Consider the following 25,311-nt stretch of genomic DNA (forward strand, 5'->3'; position numbering starts at 1 on the left):
GATTAGATTTCTTTTCCTTTCTTTCTCTCTCTCTTTCTCCCCCCTCTCTCCCCTCTTTTTCTCTGGCTTTGTTTTTCTTCTTCTCTCTCTCCAGCCATGCTTTACCTGTTGATTTTGCTCGTGGACAGCTGTCTGGTCATCCTCTCTGTATGAAGCAATACTATGGACTCTTTTCTTCCTATCGTCTTCCAGGACATACCAAAGATACCCTTGTGGCCCAGAAAAGCAGTGTAATGCCAGAACCAGAGCACATCATTGTTGCTTGTAACAATCAGGTAAATGGGTGTTCTTTTTTTATACCTTTCTATATTTCTTAGTTTGTTTAAATTTACTCAAGAAGAGCCTAATCAAATCACTGTTCAGAAACACAATTAGCGTGCTACGTATGAGCTCGCTGCTTACCGAGGATTTGCTGTCAATATTTCCTAAAGATGCTTCTGCAGCATTTTTGTCCTTAGCCCACATTATGCTCTAAGTACAGTGATGCAGAAAAGAGGAATGTGGCAGAATTCATTTGCCTTCTTATTCAAACAAAAATGTTTATTAAACAGAGGAGAAACCACAGAGGAAAAAAAATCTTATTCGAGTGCATTTGCTGGAAATACTCTTCTCTTGACAGTCAAGGATTGGCACACAATGCATGACATATATACCACCTTCCCATGTAAGGGGGACTAAGTTATACCTGCAGAAGTCAGCACAGATGCAGGCAGAAATACTGAAGCATTAGAGTGAGTCTGGCCCAACCAGCAAGTCCCCTCAAGCAGCAGAGTACATTGGCTGGGCAGAAGACCTCATCACCCAGCTTGTGTAGCACTGCAGCTGTAGTGTACCCACAGGCCTCCACTGAACGAAGGATTAGATCCCAGCAAGTACCTTTTCCAGGAAGTCCTGTTCTTCACCTCAATAGGAAGTTCTCTGGGTTCTGTAAGCCATTTTTAAACAAATAATACCACAGAAAGTATTTACATACTTTGTGTTTTTATCTTCTCTTGTGTTTTTACGCTTATTCAAATAACATATGTTTGTTTTATTTGAGTCCAACGTACCATGCAAGTACCATATAGCCACTGCTGTAAAAACCCAGTAGAGGTGAGCCCTGGGCCAGTCCCCAGTGGTTTTGCTCTCCGTGGTCCACAGGCCCGGCTCTCCAGGCAGGACCTCAGCACCTTGAGAACATCTACCCAGGCGAAGTCAAAGTGTTATACCAGTAATGGCCCAACACATCTGTGACTGTTCTTCTGAATTCTGTCTTTTTTTTTTTTTTTTTTCCAGTTTTTTGTTTTGGATGTTGTCATTAATTTCCGTCGCCTCAGTGAGGGAGATCTTTTCACTCAGTTACGAAAGATAGCCAAAATGGCAGAGAATGAAGAGGAAATGTTGCCTCCAATTGGCCTGCTGACAACAGATGGAAGAACAGAGTGGGCAGAGGCCAGGACAATCCTTATGAAAGGTTAGCAGCAGCAATCCCAGCTTTCTCTTCTTCATCTTCTTGCTCCTCTTCCTCCTCACCATCATTGCCTTTCTTTGCTGGGAGTGAACCTTACAGCAAATATAGGACTGAATGTGCAACCTCACTGCTGATTTTTTTTGGCAGGAGGAAACTCAATGCCTGTAATCATTCAGATGTACGTTACAAAGGAAACAGCAGATATGATTTGACCTTGTGGCTGTGTATGTTTAAGTGTTACGCCATGTAAATACCTCTCGTTCCATTTTCTGCTTTTCATCACATAAATTGCATTACATCAGATTTTGTGATTTGTCTCTTTCTTCATATCCATTATGTACCAATAGGAGTGATGTACCCTCAGCTTTTGGCAACTATTAGATGTTTTTCATCTCATCTAACAAAGGCATGTAAACGTTAAGCATCTATTTAATCTAGCTGTGTACTCTCTCTAGTCAATGGAGAAAAAAGAGAAACTACAAAGACTGATTCACCCAAATCTTACGTATCTAAGAAAGGTGACACCAATTATAATTTGGGGATAGTTACCTCTCTCTTCCAACAACAGACAGCATTTAGCTGGACTTTGGAGGCCCGACTTTGAAACAGATGAAAATAAAGGGTGGAATCAGTCATCTCTATTGCTTCACACCTTAGATATTTCACCTTGAAGCTAAATGATGTAAATACCCTATTTTTATCCTTTTAGATGACTGAGGTATTCATTTTTCCCCTGTGAAAAAATGTTAACTCAACTCTTTATTCCCAACTCAGTAATGCCACAGAAAAGTTTGCCGTTTTACCAACGCCATGGAATATACGAGAGCTGCCTATAGTCTCAAAACTTTTTTAGCATCCCAAGGAAGATACTCCCTTTTCCTATTCAAAGTTCTCTGTGCTTATTAGGGCGTTATATATGTTACTATATACACCTGCTCCTGACTGATATTACAGATTAACAATAGATAACAAAGACAATAGTAATTCTTCTGCAAGGCTACATAGTCTATAAACAATGAGAGGTTATTAAACTTTTAACTGATGAATGATACCAGAATGCATAAACCAGAAGATTCTCTGGCTTTCCTAAAATCTGCATGTTAGAACTACAGAGCATCTATCCCACTGTGTTCTCCTCACGCTCAGTCAGTCAGGTTGTAACACAGTAGCTTAAAGAAAGTTAACAGATAAAGAAAGTTAACAGAGGAAATACGATTTTTTCCCCCTGTTAAAATAACAAGATCCCAACCTGGTGCAATTTGCAGGGTATGACACTCCTGTACTAGTGAGTGCTGGTGCTGATGAATTCTGGTGTGTGTACTCTCACGATTAAGGATGCTCAGAAAGTGCCTTTTAAGACAGGTGACTCGGAGGCACCTTCTAGCTTACCTCTGTTAAAGCAATGAGATTCATTCCGTGAACAGGGAAAATTAGATATTCAGAGCTGCAAGGCATGACATTACGGCTAAAATCCACTTGTGTTGAAGAATGTTACCTCTCTGGATTGACACTGGATACTATTTCTCTGAAATGCTTGGCTCTAATTTGACTCTCTAAGATTCTCGTTTGCTTTTAAGTCCATTAATGCTGCATAGCCAGGCCCTGTCTGTTTAGCTGCTTTGGTTGTCAAACCTCCTGCTGGTAGAGCTCTCACTCTCAGGAGCTCCACTTCTTTGTCCCCCTGCTCAGCAAAAGTTTTGCTTGTGCTTCTCAAATAATCAGCAGAATTAGAAGGTCTAACAAACCTGAAAGAAACTTCTCTGGATGGGGAGGTTACTTCAGCATCAAAGAGGAGCCAAGCAAATAGGATGTTAGGCAAGGCTAGAAGGGAAACCTTCAAAACTGCCGGCCCCAGTGGGGGCTGGCACACCTTACTCCTTGAATTGCTGGAACATGTGTGGACATCATTCTGCCCCTGCCACTCTACATGCAACTTCAGACTTGTGAGTGTTTTCCTGTTCTTAGCTCCATACTAGCAGAGTCCAGACCCCGATGATGCACAAAGGTGTTAACCAAGTAAAAGCCATCCTCTCTATCTACACGTGCTAAGTTCATCTTCTGCCCTCAAAGATGACGCTCATAATTTTGAAGAGCTGGCATCAGAACTCAAAATTACCTCCTTTATTTTCTTCTCCCATTTGGATCAATATTTCACTCTTTCGGTATAAGGCTATTGTTAATTATATGAAGGAAAAAAAGCAGATGTATTTTCTTCTGAATCTCCTTTCTACCCACACAAAATTTTGTCAGGGTCATAGCTTCTCTGAGATCATGAGTGCCTACACATCATCAGTAGGGTAAATTAATTTGGAACTACAGTCAGTGTTCAATTTCTTCATAATCCATTACATAGCCTAAAATAAATCATAGGTTCACAGGAGAAATTCATTTCATGCATTTTTACAGGAGAACAGACTGTTTTCAGTCAGTTGTGGTCATTTAAAGCAAAAAAGTTGGGGATTGTCTCACTGAAAATGGGTTCACATTCTATTCAATAGACACATAATACTGAATAACTAAGTACTATTTGGGTTGATTAAAAAGTAATCATCACTGAAGAGTGAATTCCATTGAAGTATTTCATTGAAACATCACCAGCTTCAACAAACCTATAGTCAGGACACTAGAAACCAGCATTAAAAAAATATTTGCTTTCTTTAGATCATAAATGCTTTTCCTTCATTTTCTGTTTGCTCTTTTTTGTTCTTGTGTCCAGGCCTCATTTGACTTCTAATTTCCACTTTCTGCACATGTTAAGCCTGGGTTAACAGACAATAAGCACTTTCCTATTGCATATATGCCAAGCATACTGTTTCCATTTCACACCTATCATTTCATCTGTTCTTATTGCTTTCTACTCACATCAAATAACTCATTCTTTGATTACAGTGTACTTCTAACAAGACAACAAAATTACTAGTGGTTATAAACAATACCAGATTTGCAGTCACTAAACTCAATTTTGTGACTCAGTGAACTTGGCACAGTAGATCCAATGCCAACAAGAGTAGTGGTTTGTCACCATCTTGTTAATCCATGTTACTTTCTTAGCTCTTACTTAGAGCTGGAAAGTTGTCTATGTAGACAGTAATTCTCTGAGGCAATCTCAGTGTGCAGAAAGCAAAACAAAATGAGATTTCAAAAAATATTGTTATTTGCTTTTCACTGTCTAAGCCTATAATACGGTACCAGTTTCATCTTCAGGCTTTTTTTCTCTCCATCTTTTTTTTTAAAGCAGGGAAGAGAAAGATTCCTGTATTTTAATGAAAACCAAGATAAACACCTAATCATTTATTTTCAGGCTGCACCTTTGGATAAAACAGTGAATACACCTTGACACCTGCAGCTAAATAATGTTTGCAATCCCATGTCATCTTAAAGAAAAAAAGGGAAAAAATCAGCAAAAACTAATAGAACCATCTCAGTGGTGTTTCTGGATTACTTGGCATTTGCCAAAATATTCATTTTAATGATGAAGCAAATCAACTTAGTTACGCAGCTGAAAAAAACAGACTCTGCACTAGCAAAAGGATCTAAGCAGGGATCCCATCCTAGGCCACTTGCATTAGTACAGCTCCTCTAAATACAACAACGCTTTGCTGTTACATATGTTTACAAGACTCAACAGACCGTTTTTCTTCCTTATCAGTGATGAAATGTTAGAGTCATAGAATATCCTGAGTTGGAAGGGTCCCTCAAGGATCACTGAATCCAACTCCTGTTGTTCTTACAACAGTAACTAACAGGGATAGAAAAGCCACTGGTGAAGCAGTATGAGGTGGAAGGAATCACTCCACAACTGCTCCGTACTGGGCCAGAAAAGAGGATGGTTCAGGAAGGAAAGGACAAACAGCAGCCTGTAGAGCTTACAAAGGAGACATATGCTTGCATAGACAACAAGTAGAGGGAAGGTCTTCTAAGTGAGGAAATTTTAAAGGAATGGTGATAAACACAGACATCTTTGATTTATAAATACAGTCAGTATTTTAACTGTATTCAGGCTGCATAATTAACCCACTCTCCTGAGTATAGGGGCTGCTGCTGTCTCATGCCTACCGTATCTGAATTCAATTCCAGACTTTTTTTGCATTTTTTTCCTTTTTAAAGTAAAACCCCAGAACCTCAACAAAGCAGAAGTTGACTGGCCAAGTCAATGTATTAATGTATTCATGTGCATTAGAAGAAAAAAAAAAAAACAAAAACAAAACAAAAAAAAAAAACAAAAACAAAAAAAAAAAAAAACAAAAACAAAACAAAAAAAAACACTTCTTGCAGGGGTTTAGGCTTTTTCTAGTGCTTCTCTGTTTCAGCTCTTTCTGAAAGATTTATTTCCCATATCTAGTCATGGTTCTTGAGATCCTGTGCATCTCATTGCTTGATATGATAATTTTGTGAGTGTTTGATCAGCTCTCTGAACATGCCTGGTTTGTCTGTAAGGACATCTTTCAACTGCTTTCCTGTTTCTAGCAAATCTTAATTTTATTCACTGTAATACCTGCAATCAAGCTACCCTGAAGCCATATGTCAGCAAAAGGGCTTTATATCTGTCAGTGATGTGAGGGCAGCAGACACAATACAATATCTATAAACCCATCAGATAAAATAAAGCAGGGCACTGTGCAAACTGTGAGCACTTTGTAAATCACTATCCAGTTTTTCCTTGAAGATGCCTGTCCACAAATACCAGCAGCTTGTGTATACAGGGCTACATTCATTCACACAGCCCTTTTCAGCCTTTGTGTTTGTGAGCCCAGAGCATCTATGGAATAAATACCACCATTACTCTCAGACGAACAAGTGTCATGTACTAAAAGAACTTTATGGCCGAGAGGATAGGGACACTTATCCTTTATAAAGCTTCTGAATGCCTTAGAAGACAACTAACAGGGCCACCAGTGTTTCACATGTTGCAGGGAAGCACAGGTCACTGGCATCTGGTGCAGAAACTTCAGCCTATGTGCTCACAGGAACCAGGAAATCAATTACAGGTTCCTGGCTCAAGTCATTCTAGGAGGTGGCAGGAACACCAGGTGCCTTCCCTAGGACTCTGCTTCCATGGGCAGGAGCAGACGAGGTACTGTGTGCCCCACCATGTTCCACACAGCCTGCAGGAAGCCAGGCTGGCCACCTCTGTCCCTCAGGGTCCCTGGCTGCCAGTGCTCCCTTGCAGGAGCCAACAACAAACAGCAAGAGACATCACCTTTCCATAACCCGCAAGAGGCTACAACTCCCTGCTTCCTTCCCAGCCTGCCCTTCCTTCCCTATCACCTGCCTTTCCTTCTCGTCGCCTTTGACAATTATTGCATATTTGCACTTTTTTCTGTACTGAGTCTGGAGAATGACCCTGCATATCAAGCACGTGTTGCTTTCTAGCTCGTCACTAACCTACGTTACTCATTTCTAAAAGGACTCTTTTTTTTTTTTTAAACATTGAAAAATGCTTTTCTTTTAGAGGATCAAACTACTTTTCATATTTGCAAAACTAAGAAACATGTACATTTTGAGATTGCTCCATATTTCAAATGCATCTCCTGAACTGAGCACAGATTTGCTGAACTTAGAACAGACTTGCAAGAAATTTTGATCAATCTGAATTCATATCTTTAGTTAAAAACATTTTCAAGCAAACATTTTCATGAAATCTGGCAAAAAACAACAGATGAAAGCTGATCCGTAAAGAGCAGAAGGAACTTTAACTCAATGTTTAAAAGTCCTTTATCCTTTGATCTTGTTAACAACCATTTAACAGCAATTAATGATGTTACATGCTTTTGAAGAAAACAAGTCTTTGTTATAGGCTCCACACTTCTATCCTTTCAATTATGAGCTGTATTAAGTCCTCAGAATTAAATAATTCCTGTGCCTCAAGCTGGCCCTCAGAAGCACAGCAAACATTTACCTTTACATTTTACTCAGAAGCAGCCAGAAAAAGCACGTTATATTCAGAAACACACAAATGATGGTGGGGAAGTGGAAGGTGGCAACTGATGGTGTCACAACCTTATCCATGTGATACAGGAAGTTCACCCTGTCCAGGGGTTATTTGCATTGCAACAATAAATGATCAGTGATAAAAGAGTTAAAAGTTTTGATGCAAGAACAACACAAAACCAACACGGGCCCTGCTGTTTCTTGTCCAGAAAAGGGTTTTAATGTGAGAACAGCAAAAAGCAGCATAGGTCCTACTGCTCCACAGCAGAATACCACAGCATTGCAGCAATAGCATGAGCTCTGATATTCTCCATTTTCCACCTGTCCTCTCTGTAACTGTTACATATAAAATAAATAACCAGCGCTTGCTATAAGAGCAAAATCAATCTATTTGGTTGTATTAGTACTTCAGGAAATTAATGCCAGAAAGTGGACATTACGGAATCATATTGAATCACAACAAAGTTAACACATGAATGAATGCCTTGGGGTAATGACTCTTTGCACCAAGGATATTCTGCTGTTGAGAGCTCTGCAGACAGCAGCTCACGGCAGAGTGAGAGTGAGATCTTTAATGCTGTCCAAGGTAGCAGGTTCCCCAGCCAGTCTTGCACTACAGGTAAGAAGATGTGAACGTTTCACTCTTTTATCTCCAGACTCCACTAACCGTGACTCTCTTGATATGATTGAACGATGCATATGCCTGGTGTGCCTGGACAGCCCGAGCGGGGTGGAACTCAGTGATACAAACATGGCATTGCAACTGCTACATGGGGGAGGCTACCATAAAAACGGGGCCAATCGCTGGTATGACAAACCTATGCAGGTAAAAACCTTACAGTACTATGATATTACTTGCACGTGGCAAAGAACTTCAGTTGTGCTTGTGGTAGGGACCACTTAGAAGCACATGGGAGAGAGAGGGAGGTGGTGTCTGCATCCACCAGGCAGGGCTGGTGCTCCCTGTGGGGCAGGGGAAGCAGACCTACTGCCTCACTGGCTGGGGGTCTTCAACACAGGGACACTTTCACCTCCCACGAGGTTGGTGTTTGCGCATGAGGAGGCAGGGAGATAGACAGACATACAGATAGGCAGACTTCTAATAAAAAGCAGTACACATTTATTATAATCAATCAAGTGAAAAAAAAATGCTGGACAAACAGTCCAAAACAAAACAGAAAAGCACAATAGCTTTCCCTGATTTCTCTTCTTACACATTTTCCCTACATCCTAGAAATGCTACTGTTTGTAATTTAGTCTGTGTTTAAGTTAGTATTAAGTTCCACTTAACAGACTGCATGTTCATTTAATAACATTCTTGCCAAGGCTTTCCTGGAAGTGTTGATTTCTCAAGCCTCTTTCCCAATCAAGCTTTGATTGTCATATTTGAAAGTGTCACATTGTTATTTTCAGTTTGCAATAGACTCAGGGTGAAGCAATGTATTAATCTCCAACTGTCAACACTGTTGACACCTCATGAAAAATTGAAAAAACCTTGACTGATCCACTGATTGCGCAATGCTGGTTGTTTTTGCCATATCTAAGAACGGCAACATGAAAAGAGAGACCACTAAACAAATTTCATTTGCACTGATTTATCCTAGCGCAAATCTATTTCAGTAGTCATTCCTGATTTATGCCACTGCAAATGACATCGTTAGCAGACTCCAGTGCTGTGTTTTTAAAGAATGAAATATTTGTCTGTAAGACCCATTTGTCTGCGGTTAGACTCCTCTGTTATTTGCAGGGCCACTAGTTAAGATGTTTCAAGAAGATGAGAATAAACAAGCCCTTATTTTCATTTACTGTCAGAACATAGTGGGAAACAAATACATTTGCATAGTGTGCAGGAGCGCTGCACCTGGTGCGATGTATGCAGACCAGAAGTAGTTCAAAGGTGAAGAGAAATTGTTCGGGAGAAAAAGATCCCATTTTCTTTCATGCAAATAGAGATTTCATAGATAGCCGTTTCCACAGAAAGACTTGCTCTTTCCCTCCATACCCTTCTTCAGCTTTGCAGTAAGGCATCAGGAAACATCCAGGTAAACTTTCTGCATCACACACACACTCTGAAAGCCTCATGGAAACTACTGGAGACCAAGGAGGCAGGATGTGCACATGAGGACAAATTTACAGAGTGAGCTGAGTGTGAAAAGTCCAGCCAGAGATGCTTCAGAAGAAGGGGGGTGGAGGATAAAGAAAAAAGTCAGGAAACATGAGACAGGTTGCAGTTTGCTCTGAGACATTGGCTGTTGTTTGAGGTGCAGAAATAACTGACTACATGAGGGTATCACTAACTCGCAGTGCAGCAGTTATACCAGTATGCAATGAAATCAAGGAGGATGAGGGGAATGAAGAAAACACCACCAGAAACACAAAGAGGAAGCAGGACATTAAAACAAGCCATGAGAAAGCTATCAAACAAGGATGAGCTTGCTCACTTGATACAAAAATTGTAATAAAATGTGATACTAAGGGACTTCCCAGGTAAAGTAGTTGCATTACTCCCAGCTGGGGAAGAAAGTCAGCCTGTTTTTTGTGAAGTTTTTAATTTGTTTTTTAGTGACTGGGGTTTTCAGTACCATAAAGCAGATGCTAAATCCAATGTCCAGATTACAATGGTCATTTACCAAAGTTTACATTCTCATTGGCCTCAGTCCAAAACAGCAGCATGAAAGGGATCGAACGTAAAGACTTTCACAGGACAAGAAAGTCTCCCATGATAAGTCTGTAAGTGTCCCACTGATCTTTAAGTCAAGGAAGTCCTTGAAGCGAGCAATGACAACATCACTTTTTAGATTGCCATCATGAGTAACCTATGATTTATTCACTACATATTTTGCACTTGTTCTCTCCTTTACTTAGTTTGTGGTAGGAAGAGACGGAGTCTGTGGCACCGTGTGTGAACACTCCCCTTTCGATGGCATCGTACTGGTGCAGTGCACTGAACACCTGCTCAAGCACATGTGAGTCCCCTCTCAGTGCAGCAACTACCCCAGGAAGCTTCTGCCAGTGGCAAATTTCCCCTGGTGCACAGGGCCACTAAGCCCTGTTCAGCTGCTGGAAACTAGTCACTCACCTGCTAAAAAAGCCATGTTTGACAAATAGACTCTCACTGTGAGCTTAATGACTTTTCTCTCACATACTAACAGGAAAGAAAGCTCCAAGAAATTAGTCCGAGCTGATTCAGTAAGCGAGCTTCCTGCTCCACGGAGACTAAGATGGAAATGTTCCCCTGAAATTCAGGCACACTTGGCATCATCAGCAGAAAAACTCCAAAGGTAGCACATAATCCTCAATTTTTTCAATGACTGCAAACTGGGAGCTACCCAGCACAGTGTGAGCAGGGATGGATTTTCCCACAGAGGGCCCCCCCTGCCCTCCTACTCCTACTCTTCCCAAACACAGCTAAGCACGGGCATACCTAGCATCTCGTAGCGGAATGGTACCCTATTGGGCTGGGGCTACTTCATGGTGTTCAGGAATTGCAGTGCCATTGTTGTCCTGTCACTTAAATACTAGGAAAAGTAACCACCACTGGTTTAAAAAAAAAAAAAAAAAAAAAAAAAGAAAAGAAAAAAGTCTTGTCTGCACAGGATGCAAATGGTACAGGACCTCTGTTTTTACGGGTACATTTTATGGGTTTGACCTTACTAAAGCAGAGGACATGGCAAGGGGGATAAGTATATGGGACAGTAGACTACAACTGGTTTGAATAAATAATTTGAATTCAGGAATTTTATTTGTTTACATCCATGTTGCTCCTACAAAGGTTAGTTCTTCTGATTGTGTTTCCAGACTGTAAAAGATTTGCATGATTTGAGGGGGTGGGAGGATAAAGAGATTTTCTTCAAATTATTTAGATCACAGGCCTGAGTGCTGACGTGAACTCTCTGTACAGAATTAACACAATGATATGATCGGCTGTATGTCCAGTGCATTGGACAAAGTGGCTAGAAGCATACAGGAAAGTATGCAAACATTCAGAATGCAGAGTAATTCCTTTTTGTTTCTAAATAAAGGTAGTAGTCCTCTAAATTGAAACTTATGAGGAGCTCATGGCCTCCATCAGGTTTTTAATTGACCCATTTCTCACACTTGTAAATCTTAAAGAAATTTGTCCTGAACAAAGGAGGCCCTGACTTAGGCTTCAGGAGTGAAAACACTAGGTTTAAAAAAAAAAAAAAAAACGGGGGGGGGGTGGGGCAGGGGTGCTGGGTAGGAATGTTACGCAGATGACCCTGAGTACCACAGCTCACTTTAAGGCCGCAGATTACAAACCCAGCCTAGGATCAGTACGAATAGAAGTCACTGACTAGGAAGAAGTCACCAAGGTCCAGGACTGTCCAAACAGCAGAAGCCCCCTCACCTCTGTGGGTCCAGGCAGGAACATTTCTCTGGGTTTTATTTAGTCTGAAATGGAATGTGAGATTCCTGCATTCCCCCCCACCCCGTGGTAACTGCCTCTACTTGTTTTCCAGGATGGTGAAAAATCTAGACTTTATTGCCTACAAGTTTGAAAGCTATGGAAAGGAGTTTATTAAGAAACAAAGGATTAGCCCAGATGCCTACATTCAAGTAGCACTTCAGCTGGCATTTTACAGGTAAGGTTAACTCAAACCAGATGAACAAGGTAGCAGGAGGGGAGAACTCACAACTGGTTGTTTATAGAGAGGGTCCAGTTTTTCCCAACACCCTAAAAAAATGCCCCCTGCATGGAAATGAATGATTTAACCTAACAACGGTAAGTCAGGCAGAATAGAAGTTGCCGCCCAGCTCTGGGACACAGCGTTCCTTTCCCTCACTGCCTTTCCCACTCTTTGCTCTGCCTTCCCATCCCTGTCTCCTCCAGACACCATTCCCAGCCACTGCCCTCCCCACAGCTGTCCTGGGCTTGGCACAGAGAAGAGGGTGAGGGATGTGGCAGGGAGTGGCAGAAAGTCCTACCACCCATGGCAACAGGAGCTGCTATGGAGTCCCAAAACCACTTCCTTGCCACTGAGGGTAGCTTGGGAGGAACCGTGGCAATAACCCATAGCTCCCTGCATACAAGTGCCCCCAACATATGCAGTGGGGTAAATTGCCCACAGGGAAAAACACTACTGCAGGATTTCAGATCAGAGTTCCTATACAGGACAGTAACTTCTGCTACTGCCTTCACAGGCATCCCAAGATTTAGTAATATCCTCTAATTTCCATGGTATTGTCAAAGTTAAAAGCTGCTTTATACATTGTCAGAACAGCTAATGCTCCAGGCTAGAGATCGGTTGCATGGTTTCCTGCAGAACAGCCTATTACATGAATAATTCTTTATCATGTCAAATTAAATCCTGAAGTGGTCTTTACCTAGCCAAAATGAACAGATGCCTAACACATTTTGTGTACTCCATAAAAATCTGTTAAACATCCATTTTGCGTATTCCATTGACCAAGCTCCAACAATGACCTGGTCCAAGACTTTCATCTGGATCTGAGCAATAATTTAAATCCCACATATGCAAAAAAGCCCCACAGCCTCAGGGACAGCTACATCATAACTGAGACCCCTGATTCTACTGGAAGTAGATAAGGCACACTCTGAAGCAAGGAACAGTAGCTATAGTCCTGGGTCCAAATTAAATAACAATCTGTGCTCTGTTTTATTTGCAATGTGGGTTTTCATTCCAGCTCGGTCTCAAAAAGCATGCTTTTCTCCTATTAATTTTCTGTTTTTTATTGACACTCAGAGTTCATTTTTCCTTGTTTTAAATAAAACATATTTCACTCCTATAAGTAAATGATTAATTACACAATTATTTTACGATGCAGTACAAATAAAACATTCCTTGAGATCTTTCAGTAGATTTTAGTTTTACTAGCCTTGTTTTTACACAGCAAGTCATTTTTTTACTGGCAATACATAACTAAAATGTAAACTGCTGCATGAAGCTCCTCATATTAGAGTTGAGTGAGCATTCATCTTTTTTAAGTTTCTTATTGAATTCTATCAGCATTAGGATGAATACTATATGCAAAAAATAAAATCATGGCTGTAACAGTAAAGCGTACCAAGCCTATATTTCCTTTAGTCCTTACGATGCCTTGGAAATAACTGGTCTTTGTTTTTCTTACTTCATTCTCTCAGATGCCACAGGAGACTTGTCCCTACCTATGAAAGCGCTTCCATACGCCGATTTGATGAGGGCAGAGTTGACAATATTAGGTCTGCCACCTCGGAAGCATTTGCTTTTGTAAAAGCAATGATTGATGACAAGTCAGCTCTATCGGTATGTTGGTCTGTCTCCTTCTGCCTTCCCTGGCAAAACCCTAAGCAAATATACATTCATGATCCCCAGTACCTCACTTTGTTAACTGAGAACTTAAAGGCCTAGCACTGAGTAACTGGCCTCACAGATTTTGCTCTTGGTGCAAACCAACTGTTATGCTAAATTTTTATTTTTTTATTTTTAACTTAAGCATATAAAGGATTCAATAGATAAGACATTGAAAGAAACAAAACATCTGATTTTAGACTTAATATTGCCTTCTGAATGTACTATCACCAGATTCAATTCTAGAGAGATCTAGGCTGAACATGGAAAGTTCTGGGATCATTCACTATACTGCTGCACCAGGGGGAATGCCTGGCTGGCCCCCTGCAGTAGGTAGCTCTGCAGCAGATCGCAGTGCGTGAAGTGACATAATTCACATGCTTGGATTTCAGTGGATAAGTTTTGGCTGATCTTTTGGGTTTTAAAGCTGTATTTCTGCCACATAGCGTTAGCTTTCAGGGCTCTCCAAGGGGACTGAACTTCCATGATGAAAAAGTTTCATCAGGCTAATGAAAAAAAATGCTCCAAACTGTCCTGACATCATTCTGCAAAAAGAACAATTGTTACCTTTCTTTGAGCCACCACCAGAAGCTGCCAGAGTCTGCCAGAAGCATGAGTACTCTGCATATTAGCTGGGCATGCAAAGAGGTTTGGCTGACAGAGCTGAGACTGTAGCTGCATGAACAGCTCCATGCCCCTGTCCCTCCTGTCGTCCCTGCAGAGCCTCCCTCAGCATCTCGCTGTGTGCCACTTCCACCCACTGCACTCTGATGCTGTACAGGGAATTTCCAGGCTGCTGTTTAGATGCAACATGCTGCCACAGTATAAATTATTTTGCAGAGCAAACCCAATCTAGTAGCATCAACTCACATTGCTGTTAGGTAGCATCAAACATAGCATCGCTAGAAGTAATGCCAGGCTGCAGACTAAGTGTAAATTAACAAACTGTTGTAAACCAAGCCCTAATACCCCAGAGAGTGAGGAAAAAATTATCCAGAGAAATAGTTATTGTTCCTCCATGGCTTTTTCAATCTCTTTCTGGTTACCACGTCCAGGATTTAGCTCATGATGAACATTTGAATAAGTTCCACGTTAAAGTAATAACTCAAAGGAAAGCAGAGGTAATTTCCTATGCTGAGTGGCTAATTCAGGACAGATCATGACCATGCCATCACACATTACAGTGACTACTGTGCAGAAGACAAGAGAAGGCTTGTGTTATTTGCTACTCGTGTCCCATCTGACTGCCCACAACACAGCTCATAATGGTATTTCATTAGAAGCTGGTGTCACCTTTGCACACTTTCCCCGCCCCCGCACAGTCAGGTACTCAGCATAGGCTCAGCCCCAACACAGGTACCTGCTGGCCAGCAGCACTCTGAGGAGGAGCCAGCCTGCTCCTGGTACACTGCTCTGCCAGATCCTTCTTGTTCCCTCCAATAATCTCTTTCCAACCTCCTTGGCCCACGACTTACTGACTTCTGCAGTTCTCCCAAAGCTTTGGCATTTCTCACTGTTTTACTACCCAAATCTAAGACTGTGCCCACTTTTAACAGTGTTCTAAATTGTATTGCTTCACACAAACAAGCAGAAGAATGCCATGCAAGTCCAGAGTGAGCTCAGTCTCACCCCCTGAATTTTCATGTTGCATGCCTTGGCAGTACCAAACACAGAGAATAATGGTTTAATTCTCCCTGAGAAATGTGCAAGCATAATGCAATCCAATCCAGCGATCATTCTTCTGGCTTCTTGTCCACTGAGATTCAAAGGATATAGAAACTGATTTGTAATTATTCTTTCCCAGTAACTTATATAATACAGAAATCTTTGTTGTGATTTGAGCATCTCTCTATCCAAAACTACATATATGTACAGCAATATATATAATATATAACTATATACATAACAATAATATGTATATATTGCAATCACAGATTCATGAAAAACAAAATTCACTTAACTCTATTCTAAGGTGACTTCTTTAGACCTGCAAATTGCCTCTGGATTTGAATGGATTCATTTTTAATTTTTTTTGGACAATGAGATGCATCACTTGGTTCAAGTATCCTTGGACTCCCCCAAAATACAGTTTGTTAATAGCCATTAATCCAAATCAAATTAAAAACAAATTTCCTATATGATGCTAATAAAAATGATTGTCAAATGATAGCTTGAACAGTCACCAAAGATTGATCGAGTCAGATTGATTCTCTAGAAGGAGAAATATCTCATGCATTTGACACTTGCTGTAAAAAAAAAAAAAAAAAAAAAAAAAAAACAGCATCTGACACTGCAGAGATTGCTTGAATAGCTGTAAATTAAACAGATTTAAAGACTGCATGTGGTAATTTAATCTCTCTAAGGGAACTAAGGCCTGAATCTAGCCCTATGAAAAAAATAGACTCTAACTTCGAAGGTCCCTGATGGTGGCCTTGAATTGTTTCTAAAATGATTTCTTTGTTCAAAAGATCATTCATCGTTCATAGGAGCTGAAGGCTCCCTGTTCATCTGTGGGCCCAGTCATTTCTGCCTGTTTCAGGGTCTCCCAAAGTTGCAGCATCTGATTCGATGTACATTTGACAGGATCTAAAATTTACTAGCTTGTTATTTGAAATCCAAGGCATCTGTGCAGGGTAGAACAGCCTTGAAAAATTCTAGATGCCCTTTCACACAGGGGAGTAATTTATTTTATTTTTTTTTTTGGACCAGCTAGTAAAATATCAGTAATAGTTTTCATTAATATCAATGTCATTGGCCAGATGAACCATGCTGGAGAAGATGCCTGGCTGTTTTGAAAACACTGAATTATACTCAGCAATTATTTTACTACTTCAGATGGAGTGGTTCAATTAGTAATAACCTACACACCCAAAATCCGTGGAAAGGAGCTGCAGATCTTTCCTTGACCTCAAACAAACCGCCACCAATGAGCCTGTTCAACCCTTGCACAGCCAGGCATGGTTACTGAGCAGGACACTGAATCCCCATGACTTTTCAGTTATAAGGAGTACTTACACCTGAGCAAGGAACAAAGGACATTTTGAGAGTGCCTGTTGTTTGGTTGCCGGTTAATTATTGGACAATGTGATTTCTTTAAGAGTTTAGGCAATAAGAGAGATATTTCAATTCCCCCAACAGGACTCCGAGAAGATGCAGAGATTTAAGGATGCAATTGCAGCTCAGACTAATTACACTATTCTGGTAAGTAAAATACTGTTTTGTCTGAATAAGAACTAGTTGTTTTTTCACCAAAAGTCTGAAGATACAATCATTAACTAAGCATCACAAAATGTACATATCTCTAAACCTTAAAATTATCCACTGTGTCACACGAACGTTTCTGATGACCCAAACACCCTCCAAATAACCATATTCACCTAAACTCACTTCCTGGAAAGCAAAATAACAGAATTCTGCAAAAAACATCAATGGCAAGACCACTACTCTTGACCACCTCACACATCTTGATCTGTCATGGAGCATGACCCTCTGTATTCATTGTATGCATGGGGAACGTGCATCTTTTAAACATTTATAATTTGTATCAATGTCATAATTAGGAGTCCCAGACATTAATTAGGATTCCACTAAGCTTTGTGCAGTACAAGTTAACAATTCAAAAATGGCTTTCACTGTAAAGAGTTTGCAATCAAAATATAACAACAGAGTGTTGGTTTTTTTTTGTTTGTTTGTTTTGTTGTGGTATTGGTTTTTGTTTTCCGTTTTGTTTTGTTTGTTGAAAAAAGTATTGAAAGGTTTGCAATGCAGAACACTAACCAGATGAAATAAGCCTTTATTCTGTGCTTCTTGTGACCCTCATGAAGAATTAGCCATGCAGATAGCCAAGAAAAGTGGAAATGAGGTATTCTAAGATGAAGCAGTAACTGAACACCTTATCGTGAAAAAAGTAAGCAAGGCTTAAAAGCAATTGATTTCACTGCAGTGTAATACGCAGACAAAATAGAACTCCAATTTCAAAATCCAGATCCCCCAAATTTACAGGCTTTCATATCCATAAGCTATAACATTACATACAAGCTTTTGACAACTGTAACATATTCAGAGATGTTTGTTTTTTTCTCTTCAGAATGAACCAGTTGTTCATTTTCTTATGTTCCTCTTCCCTAGAGGTGAGAGGTCCTTATCTGGGACCTGGTCCTCAGCTGACAAAAGCAGTAATTTTGACTGAGTCAGTGGTCAGCAGCTGAGAATGCAGCTCCTCAGATTGTCCAGTATACTGGGCAAAGTGTAATTTATAAAAAGTGTCATTAACAATGAGGAAACAATTATAGTAAGTCTTTTAAAGACCTGAATGTAGTGTCTAACAAAAGGAAGAGACACTAAACTGATTATTTTTTCGCTGAATGGTATCAAATGCAACTCATTTTCTGCTGATTACAAATGAGACCATTCAGCCTGAGTAATGCTCCACATCCCACTGTGCCAGGACAAAGCACAGATTTCCTCTACAAACAACTTTGTCAAACCACTCATGAAATTAATACATGTTAATAACCAGCTATGTTAAGTGAATTTGCTACCCGTAGTTTTGCCTCAGACCATTGCCTAACAAACCCACAGTACTGATTGCTGTTTAACTACTCGTAATATTCAAGAAATCATTCACGTCCAGGGGTGGTTTCAGAGGTATACCCAGGGCACTGGAGAGGTGAAGTGTTGCTTTGAGGCAGGATTTATTCCTAGGACCGTGAAACAAAAGAACCAGGGAAGGAAAGCAGTTTTGTGTTTCAAGTATAATGCCAAGACCATGCCTTCTTGAAGCTAAGACACAACAACATCTCTAAAGCAGAGACAAGTAACTATCTCACCCGAACCATCTCAGAGAAATCACACAATGAACACAACATGCTGCAGATCTACTAGGTCACAACCGATGGATTTCCTGTATGACATCTCTTTAAATATATATATATACACACCTATATATATATGTTCTATAAAACCTTCCCTCCAAGTAATTTCTGTTCAAGAAAATGTTATAAAATTCACCCTCAAGTACAGCTCATGGGAAAATACTTAATTTTCCTATGGTGATTTTACTTATCTTTACATTTTAAAAGGCCTTTAGGTATTTCTTCTCACCAAGTGCCCCTTTCTTTGTCAGAATAGCAGATTTAATTGATGTGCATTTAAACTAGGGGCAAGACTTCCATGGTCTGACTAAATTGGGTGTAACAGACTGAAATGTAATAGCTCCTAAGAAAAACAAAAAAGTCTACTTCATAAAACAAAAAGCAATTTCATGATTTTATTTCCCCTTGTTAGGGCTTACTAGTAGCATTGCTATCTTAAATGTGGAGCTCTAAAATTCAATTTAGCACAGTTTTTTCCTATGCGTTGACTCACAGTTTATTTCGTTAGCCCGTCTCGGCCTCTCTTCAGACATGACATTGATCTATGTTGCAAAAATGTCATTGCTAACAGCCTTATAAATCTTGTGCGATAGCAAAATATTTCCTTTGATTATCAAGTCAGTTTCCCTCTATGGGAAAAAACAACATAAACACTACCCTGATGCATGCTACCTTTTGCAGCATCCTTGCTCCATCTGGGCTGATGAACAAATGGCCCCCTTCCCAATGGGTGCCTACTCCTTATTAAGCCAAATAAGATTATGCACTCCCAGCCCCTTGCTTCAGGCACTCATTAGTGGTTAAAATGATTCTCCTCTCAAGAGGAAAACCAAGCTTGTGCCTTTTATTTATTTATTTATTTTAATTCTCCCCTTAAGAGGAAAACTAGCTTGGTTTTTTTATTATTTTTATTTTTATTAAATCCTACCTGCTCTCTCTGGCTGCTTGTTTCCCTTGTTCTACATTTCCTTCCTACATGACTTTAGCCTGCTATCCAGGAATGAGCCACAACTCAGTCCTTACAAACTGTGCCCTCTCCAGCAAGGGTCAGCCCAGACTGAAGGATCATCTGAGGCAATTCCTGCCTGGTTGGATCAGCCCAGCACTCTTCTTCAGATGCCAACATTTTGACTTGGTTTCCTAAAGCAACAAAGCTCCCGTAACTGTACTGTCTGCCCACTCTTTCTACTGACTTTTGATCCCATTAGCCATCTTCAATCACATTTGCTAGCAGGGAAAGATCTTAAAGCTAATTAAATTCCTGAAGTCTACAGCGGGAGATAGCTAGACAGTAAACCCACAGGGGACAGACTTACTGCAGGGTTGGCACTAGTTAGCTCCTGACAGCTGGACACCAGCACGTCCCTATGCTTCCTACACTTGCTGTTTTCAATTGCCTCATTAGAGGGAGGGCTAAAGTAAGGGCTGCCCCTGAGATAATCCAGCTCTGCAATGAAAATGGAAATTGGGGCAGTGAATGAAACAGAGAAGACATCTGCACCCCTAATCCTAGTCTTCTCAAGTGGTGGAGAACACTAGCAGATCTGTGATAGAACGGGAGATCTATCCATTCTACACTTCAAACTGGATCTAACTTTTATATGGGCTCTGCACTGAGATGTAGTGGAATCAGAAAGACTTCCAGAGGTCCCTTCCAAATTAAGTTGTTCTGTGATCCCTAGTAAATCTGGTAGTAGACATCTACTAGATCTTTGGATCTAGCTTTTATGCAATGACAGACCTGCCAGAATGAGACCCAGGTAGTAAGGCAACAAAAGATTAATTTGTTCTTATTTGGAAGTGTTTTGAAACTTCCATTCTTTTCTGCTCCCTTCAGCAGCTCTGAAAGCCCACTCCGTGATATTCACAGAGAATATTTGTTTGAGAAATTATGTGCACCTAGAACTCCAGATAACATCAGCACAAAACACATCTCCAGACCATCTCCTTCCTAATTTTTACATTTTCAAAGCACCATATGGACATCTAGTTACTGACCATTAGCAAAGCACACACTCTGAGCAATATCTGCACATTACTGGCATTACAACACTCAAGAAAAGTTCATCAGCTCTGAGCAGAAAGCAAGGCAGCAGCAGCCAGCAAAGCGCCTGCGTACTCAGTTAACTGCTGGTGTCTGTCATGTTGTACACAGGCTATTACTGGGATGGCAATAGACAATCATCTACTAGGCCTGAGAGAGGCGGCACGAGAACACTTCAAGGAACTGCCAGAGATATTTACAGATGAGACGTATTTGACAAGCAATCGATTCATCCTTTCAACCAGCCAGGTGAGTTTTTCCTATCCATTGGTCTTGCTAACCAAGGGCTAATTAATCTGTGTTCTGCCAGACCCTGTATCTCACAATGGGAACGATAGATTAATAAATAAATAAATAAATGCTAGTACCATCAAGAAATCTGCAAATTTTTTAATCCAGTTTTGTCTTGCTCTTCAAAATCAGCACAGTATCTACTGGCTGATCTAACTTCAGTATCTACTGAAGTTATCAGTTCCCTAACAGCATCACAAAGCCCTTCCCAGAAATTCTGGAAATGCACACATACAAATTCAGTAAAATTTGTACAAGGGCTCGGTGTTTCCTCACTTCCCATACTATGTATCTTCCTGTTTCCTTTCTTTTCCTTCTTCCCCTGAGGTGCCAGCTCTAGTGGGAGTTCTGTTCCTGTGACTTGTACAGCCACAAGCCAGGCAGGCTGCCGCTCTGAGAAAGAAAAGCTAAAAGGCATGGGGAAATTTTACTCTTAAAAGTAGCTGTGTTAGAAATCTTCAAGAGCCTTCAGTTATTCAGTGTAAGACTGCAATCCGTGCAGACATGATTCTTAGATTTACAGACATTTTAGACAGTTGCGGATTTACAGTTCTGTGCAACTATACTAAGATACTCTAAGAGCGAACATTTCCTACATTTAATATTCTGAATAAGGAAACATCCTTTGTTGCATACAGCCTAAAAATTAAATGTTTCATTGCATATAGTAGCAATCCTAATGAAAGAAGAAATTTCTGCAGGAATTCATTTTCTGAAACACTAACCCAGCAGCATGGATTGGAACTATGCAACAAAAAAGACTTATAATATCATGCTACAGCATAAAGCCTTAATAAGTAATTTGATCTTGTCATAATGTTTGTAGGCTTGAGACATGAGTGAATGTAACCAACACCCTACTACATAAATTCTCCAAGAAACTATCCGTGAGCAAAGAGTGTTTCTGAATAGCTTTATGGCCTTCGGCTGTTGCGCAGCAAATTTATCTGACAATTCTATGGCTCTATTAGCAGGACTAATGGCTTGTTCTACACCATTAAAAAGCCAAATGTCATTTCTGAAGGCCCATGTGCACAAAGTCTGAAGCACAGATTTCTAACATATCTTTTATTTTCTCCAGGAGAAAGTGTTTCACTCCTGTATTATGCTAGGATTAAACTGAGGTGTAATGGAAATATAGCACCCAGATGCATTAAAATATGCTTTTACACAGCATCACAATTAATGAATACTAGGATTAGAATATAAATTATTATTAGAATATAAGCTCATATAGAAATGGATGATACTACTTTCTATAATTGATTACGCTCTTCACACTAGAAGGTTAACATAACCTTAAGATAACCTTATGAAATTACAAACCTTAGAAAAGTCTTATGCATCATGAGAATGTATCAAAATTACATACAGCCTTAAAAGTTCCTTATCTGTCAGGAACAAAGCTTATATATGTTAAATATCTGTATCAAGTGAGAAATGCATTTTATCCCCTTCAAATGATACCAACTCTCAGACCTTGGAAAACAAACTTCTATACCGGGTTCAGCTTTTACTTTCCACGTATCAGCTCCAGGTCTAGACTTCTGAAGGAACTCATACTCTACAAAGGGGATTCTCCACATTTTGAGCATTAGTAGAATTTGTTTATCTTTTTCCTCATTCTTAACCAGCTGATTTCAGGTGTCTTGATTAATCAGAAATCACTCCTTACCTTCTCCCTGTACCCAGGTTCCAACTACTATGGAAATGTTCTGCTGCTATGGGCCTGTGGTGCCCAACGGCTACGGGGCATGTTATAACCCTCAGCCAGAGCATATATTATTCTGCATTTCAAGCTTTAAAGACTGCAAAGAAACCTCCTCAGACATGCTGGCAAAAGCTGTGGAAGAAAGTCTCCTAGAAATCAGAGATCTGTGCAGCAAATACAACTCTACCGCAGCAAAGCCACTTGCTAAAAAAGAAGAAGCCAGACGGTTGCAGTGACCACAAACCCTAAGAGGCTGTGGGAATTATTTTGCTAAATCCACCCTATGAAGAAACAATGACATAGTTGTTCAAAGGCAAGATAGTACTAGTAATATTTCAGTGTAGAACAAAAATGTCATGTGTTTTACATTGTTGCCAACATTTAAAGCCCTATAAATATGAAATCTTCCATTTCATGCTTGAGAGTCAGCAAAAAGGTTTGGTCTCACTGGCTGAAATGAAGGAGGCAGTAATATGTGCCTGTATTGTACTACTATTTCTAACCATAATTGATTTATGCCACTTTATCATCTAAAAAAAATTAAGTTTGTCTATGACATGAATAAAACACTACAGCACACCAATTAATTAATATCCCCTGCAAGTAGTTCTAAATCATTTTCATGTCTTCCTGAAAGGTTTGCATGCAAAGAAAACAGAAGAAAAAAACAAAACAGTAGTTTCCCCTACTAGGTATATTGAGCATAACATTGTAAATAATAAGCTGTTGTCATTAAGTCATGAAATTTGCATGAAGAGTATTGAATACCACCATCCTATTTCCAACATTATAAAAGCAGATAATTTTTAATAGTGGTTGCCATGTATTTCTACAAACAACAACAGATTATAAGAAAATCAGAACAGTATCTGCATGTTCCCCCAATCCAAAAATGCTGCACAAGTAGTTTTGCCTTTATTCTGGTTTGCAACGGCCTCAAGCACAGGCCCATCCTGAAAGCAGCATATTTGAGATAAGGTCCATCAAATAGAAATGGAAGAATTTTGTCCATAATGAATTGACTTAATTATTTCTTTCTGCCAGTGAGCAAAATCCAATCTAACAAACAAAGAGGCAAAGCACAAAGCATAAGTGCAATTCAATTCTGCTTAAAACCTTTTTTTTTTTTGCACAGGAATTTTTTGTTTGCACAGGAATGAATTCTGTCCCTGTGACTATCAGGACAGCTGTATGCAACCACAGAAAATCAAACAGCAATAAATAACTAGCATGAAGAGGCAAACTTGCAAGACGAGGAAGTCCCCAAGATAGAACAATAAATACCAGTTTAAGAGCAGTGGTACTCATATCAGCTTTGCATTATCCCACCTGGGAGAGATTTATATTTTATATTTTTTTAATATCAGATATATGGTATCATATTCTGCAACATACAGTAAATTCAATTGCAAAAATAATATAGTACCTGGTAATTTCCACCTTTTCTATGCATATAATCCTGAGTTTTTTCTCATTATCTCCTTAACTCCCTACAAATCCTTCCACGGACTGGTATTTTCAGATACCTTCTCTCAAGCTGAAGTACATGTATGTTGCCTTGTTTAGCACTGTTCAGTCGTAATTGTTAGAATATAACTTGGTGACAGACTAAAGACACTAGCTGAATCCAGCGCTGATCTTTTGTTAGGCACACTGGAGCACACTCAGAAGTCTGCACAGGGACTTGCATGTGGAGAAGCGGAGACCTTTTTTCTTCCTTTGTAGACTGAATCTTAGCACTCATAGGCCTGAAAGCAAGGGAATGGATTTATTACAATAAACTAGAAGCACAGATATGTTTCTGTCTAAGAACTCTAGATACTGACTCAGTAGATTACTTATGCCCATGCTTATTTTACTGCCTCTTTCAAGTTGCATACATCCAATTAAATAGTCTGCAATCCACAATTCCTCATAGGAAAGCACAGTGAGCCTAATAATCAATTGGAGCAAGTCAGCTATGTGCGAGCAAATCAGCTATGTTGATTTACAGTGATTGAGGGCTGGGCTCTTTTTATTTTTATTTTTAATTAATGTGTTGTTTTAAAAATATGTATGTTTTATTACTCCATGAGTGTGGTTCAAACCAAAGACAGAATTTATTTTTAAATTATGTAAATAATACTATGTTGTAAAAGCTGCCCCAAAGTTAAAATGTCCCCCTAAAATGTCCCTATAAAAAATAATAATAATTTTTAAAAAGCGTTAGTCAAACTGAATGTTCACTTAATGGGTATACTGTTCAAGTTATGACTTGAAATTGTTCCCATGCTATAATTACAAAAATTACTTTGAAACATTCCCAGTAATTTTGCTGTCTTATGTCACTGCAAAGGCATTCTGCTCTTTTAACATAAATGTAGCACTACAATCTCAAGATTTTTGTTATATAACTGTTTGAAATTATGACCATACTTTAAGTGTATAAAATGCCGAAATTGATATTTGATTATTTATTAATTTAATTCTAATTAAATATATCATTTCATTTTGTATTCGTAGTTTGATAGATGTAAATACTTATTTGCAGACATTACCTGTGTTTGCATTTTACTTTTTTTTTTTGTCTGGGATTTTAACAGTAGCTCAGACACTGTACTCAGCACACAATTACTGATAATTCAGGCAGAAACTCCAACTACTGAAATTTTATACCTATATATTGTTAAGAGCACCTTGTCTGTAGCTGCTATAACAAG

At 39.6% G+C, this 25,311-nt stretch overlaps 1 protein-coding gene across 1 annotated transcript in view; it reads left to right on the top strand.

Annotated features, from left to right (window-relative positions):
- CHAT (choline O-acetyltransferase) overlaps positions 1-22,861 on the top strand; it is a gene marked incomplete at its 3' end in the record, with an annotated part of 35,186 nt that extends 12,325 nt beyond the window's left edge. The window contains 11 exon segments of the mRNA XM_082764666.1: positions 95-275; positions 1,276-1,453; positions 8,038-8,207; positions 10,247-10,347; positions 10,534-10,662; positions 11,863-11,985; positions 13,506-13,647; positions 16,831-16,893; positions 20,722-20,859; positions 22,594-22,841; positions 22,843-22,861. Coding sequence (XP_082620792.1) covers positions 95-275; positions 1,276-1,453; positions 8,038-8,207; positions 10,247-10,347; positions 10,534-10,662; positions 11,863-11,985; positions 13,506-13,647; positions 16,831-16,893; positions 20,722-20,859; positions 22,594-22,841; positions 22,843-22,861 — 1,492 coding nt within the window.
- Between the last annotated feature and the right edge of the window lie 2,450 nt (positions 22,862-25,311).

Source organism: Aythya marila, assembly GCF_965140915.1.
Source record: "Aythya marila genome assembly, chromosome: 7".
NCBI lineage: Eukaryota > Metazoa > Chordata > Aves > Anseriformes > Anatidae > Aythya > Aythya marila.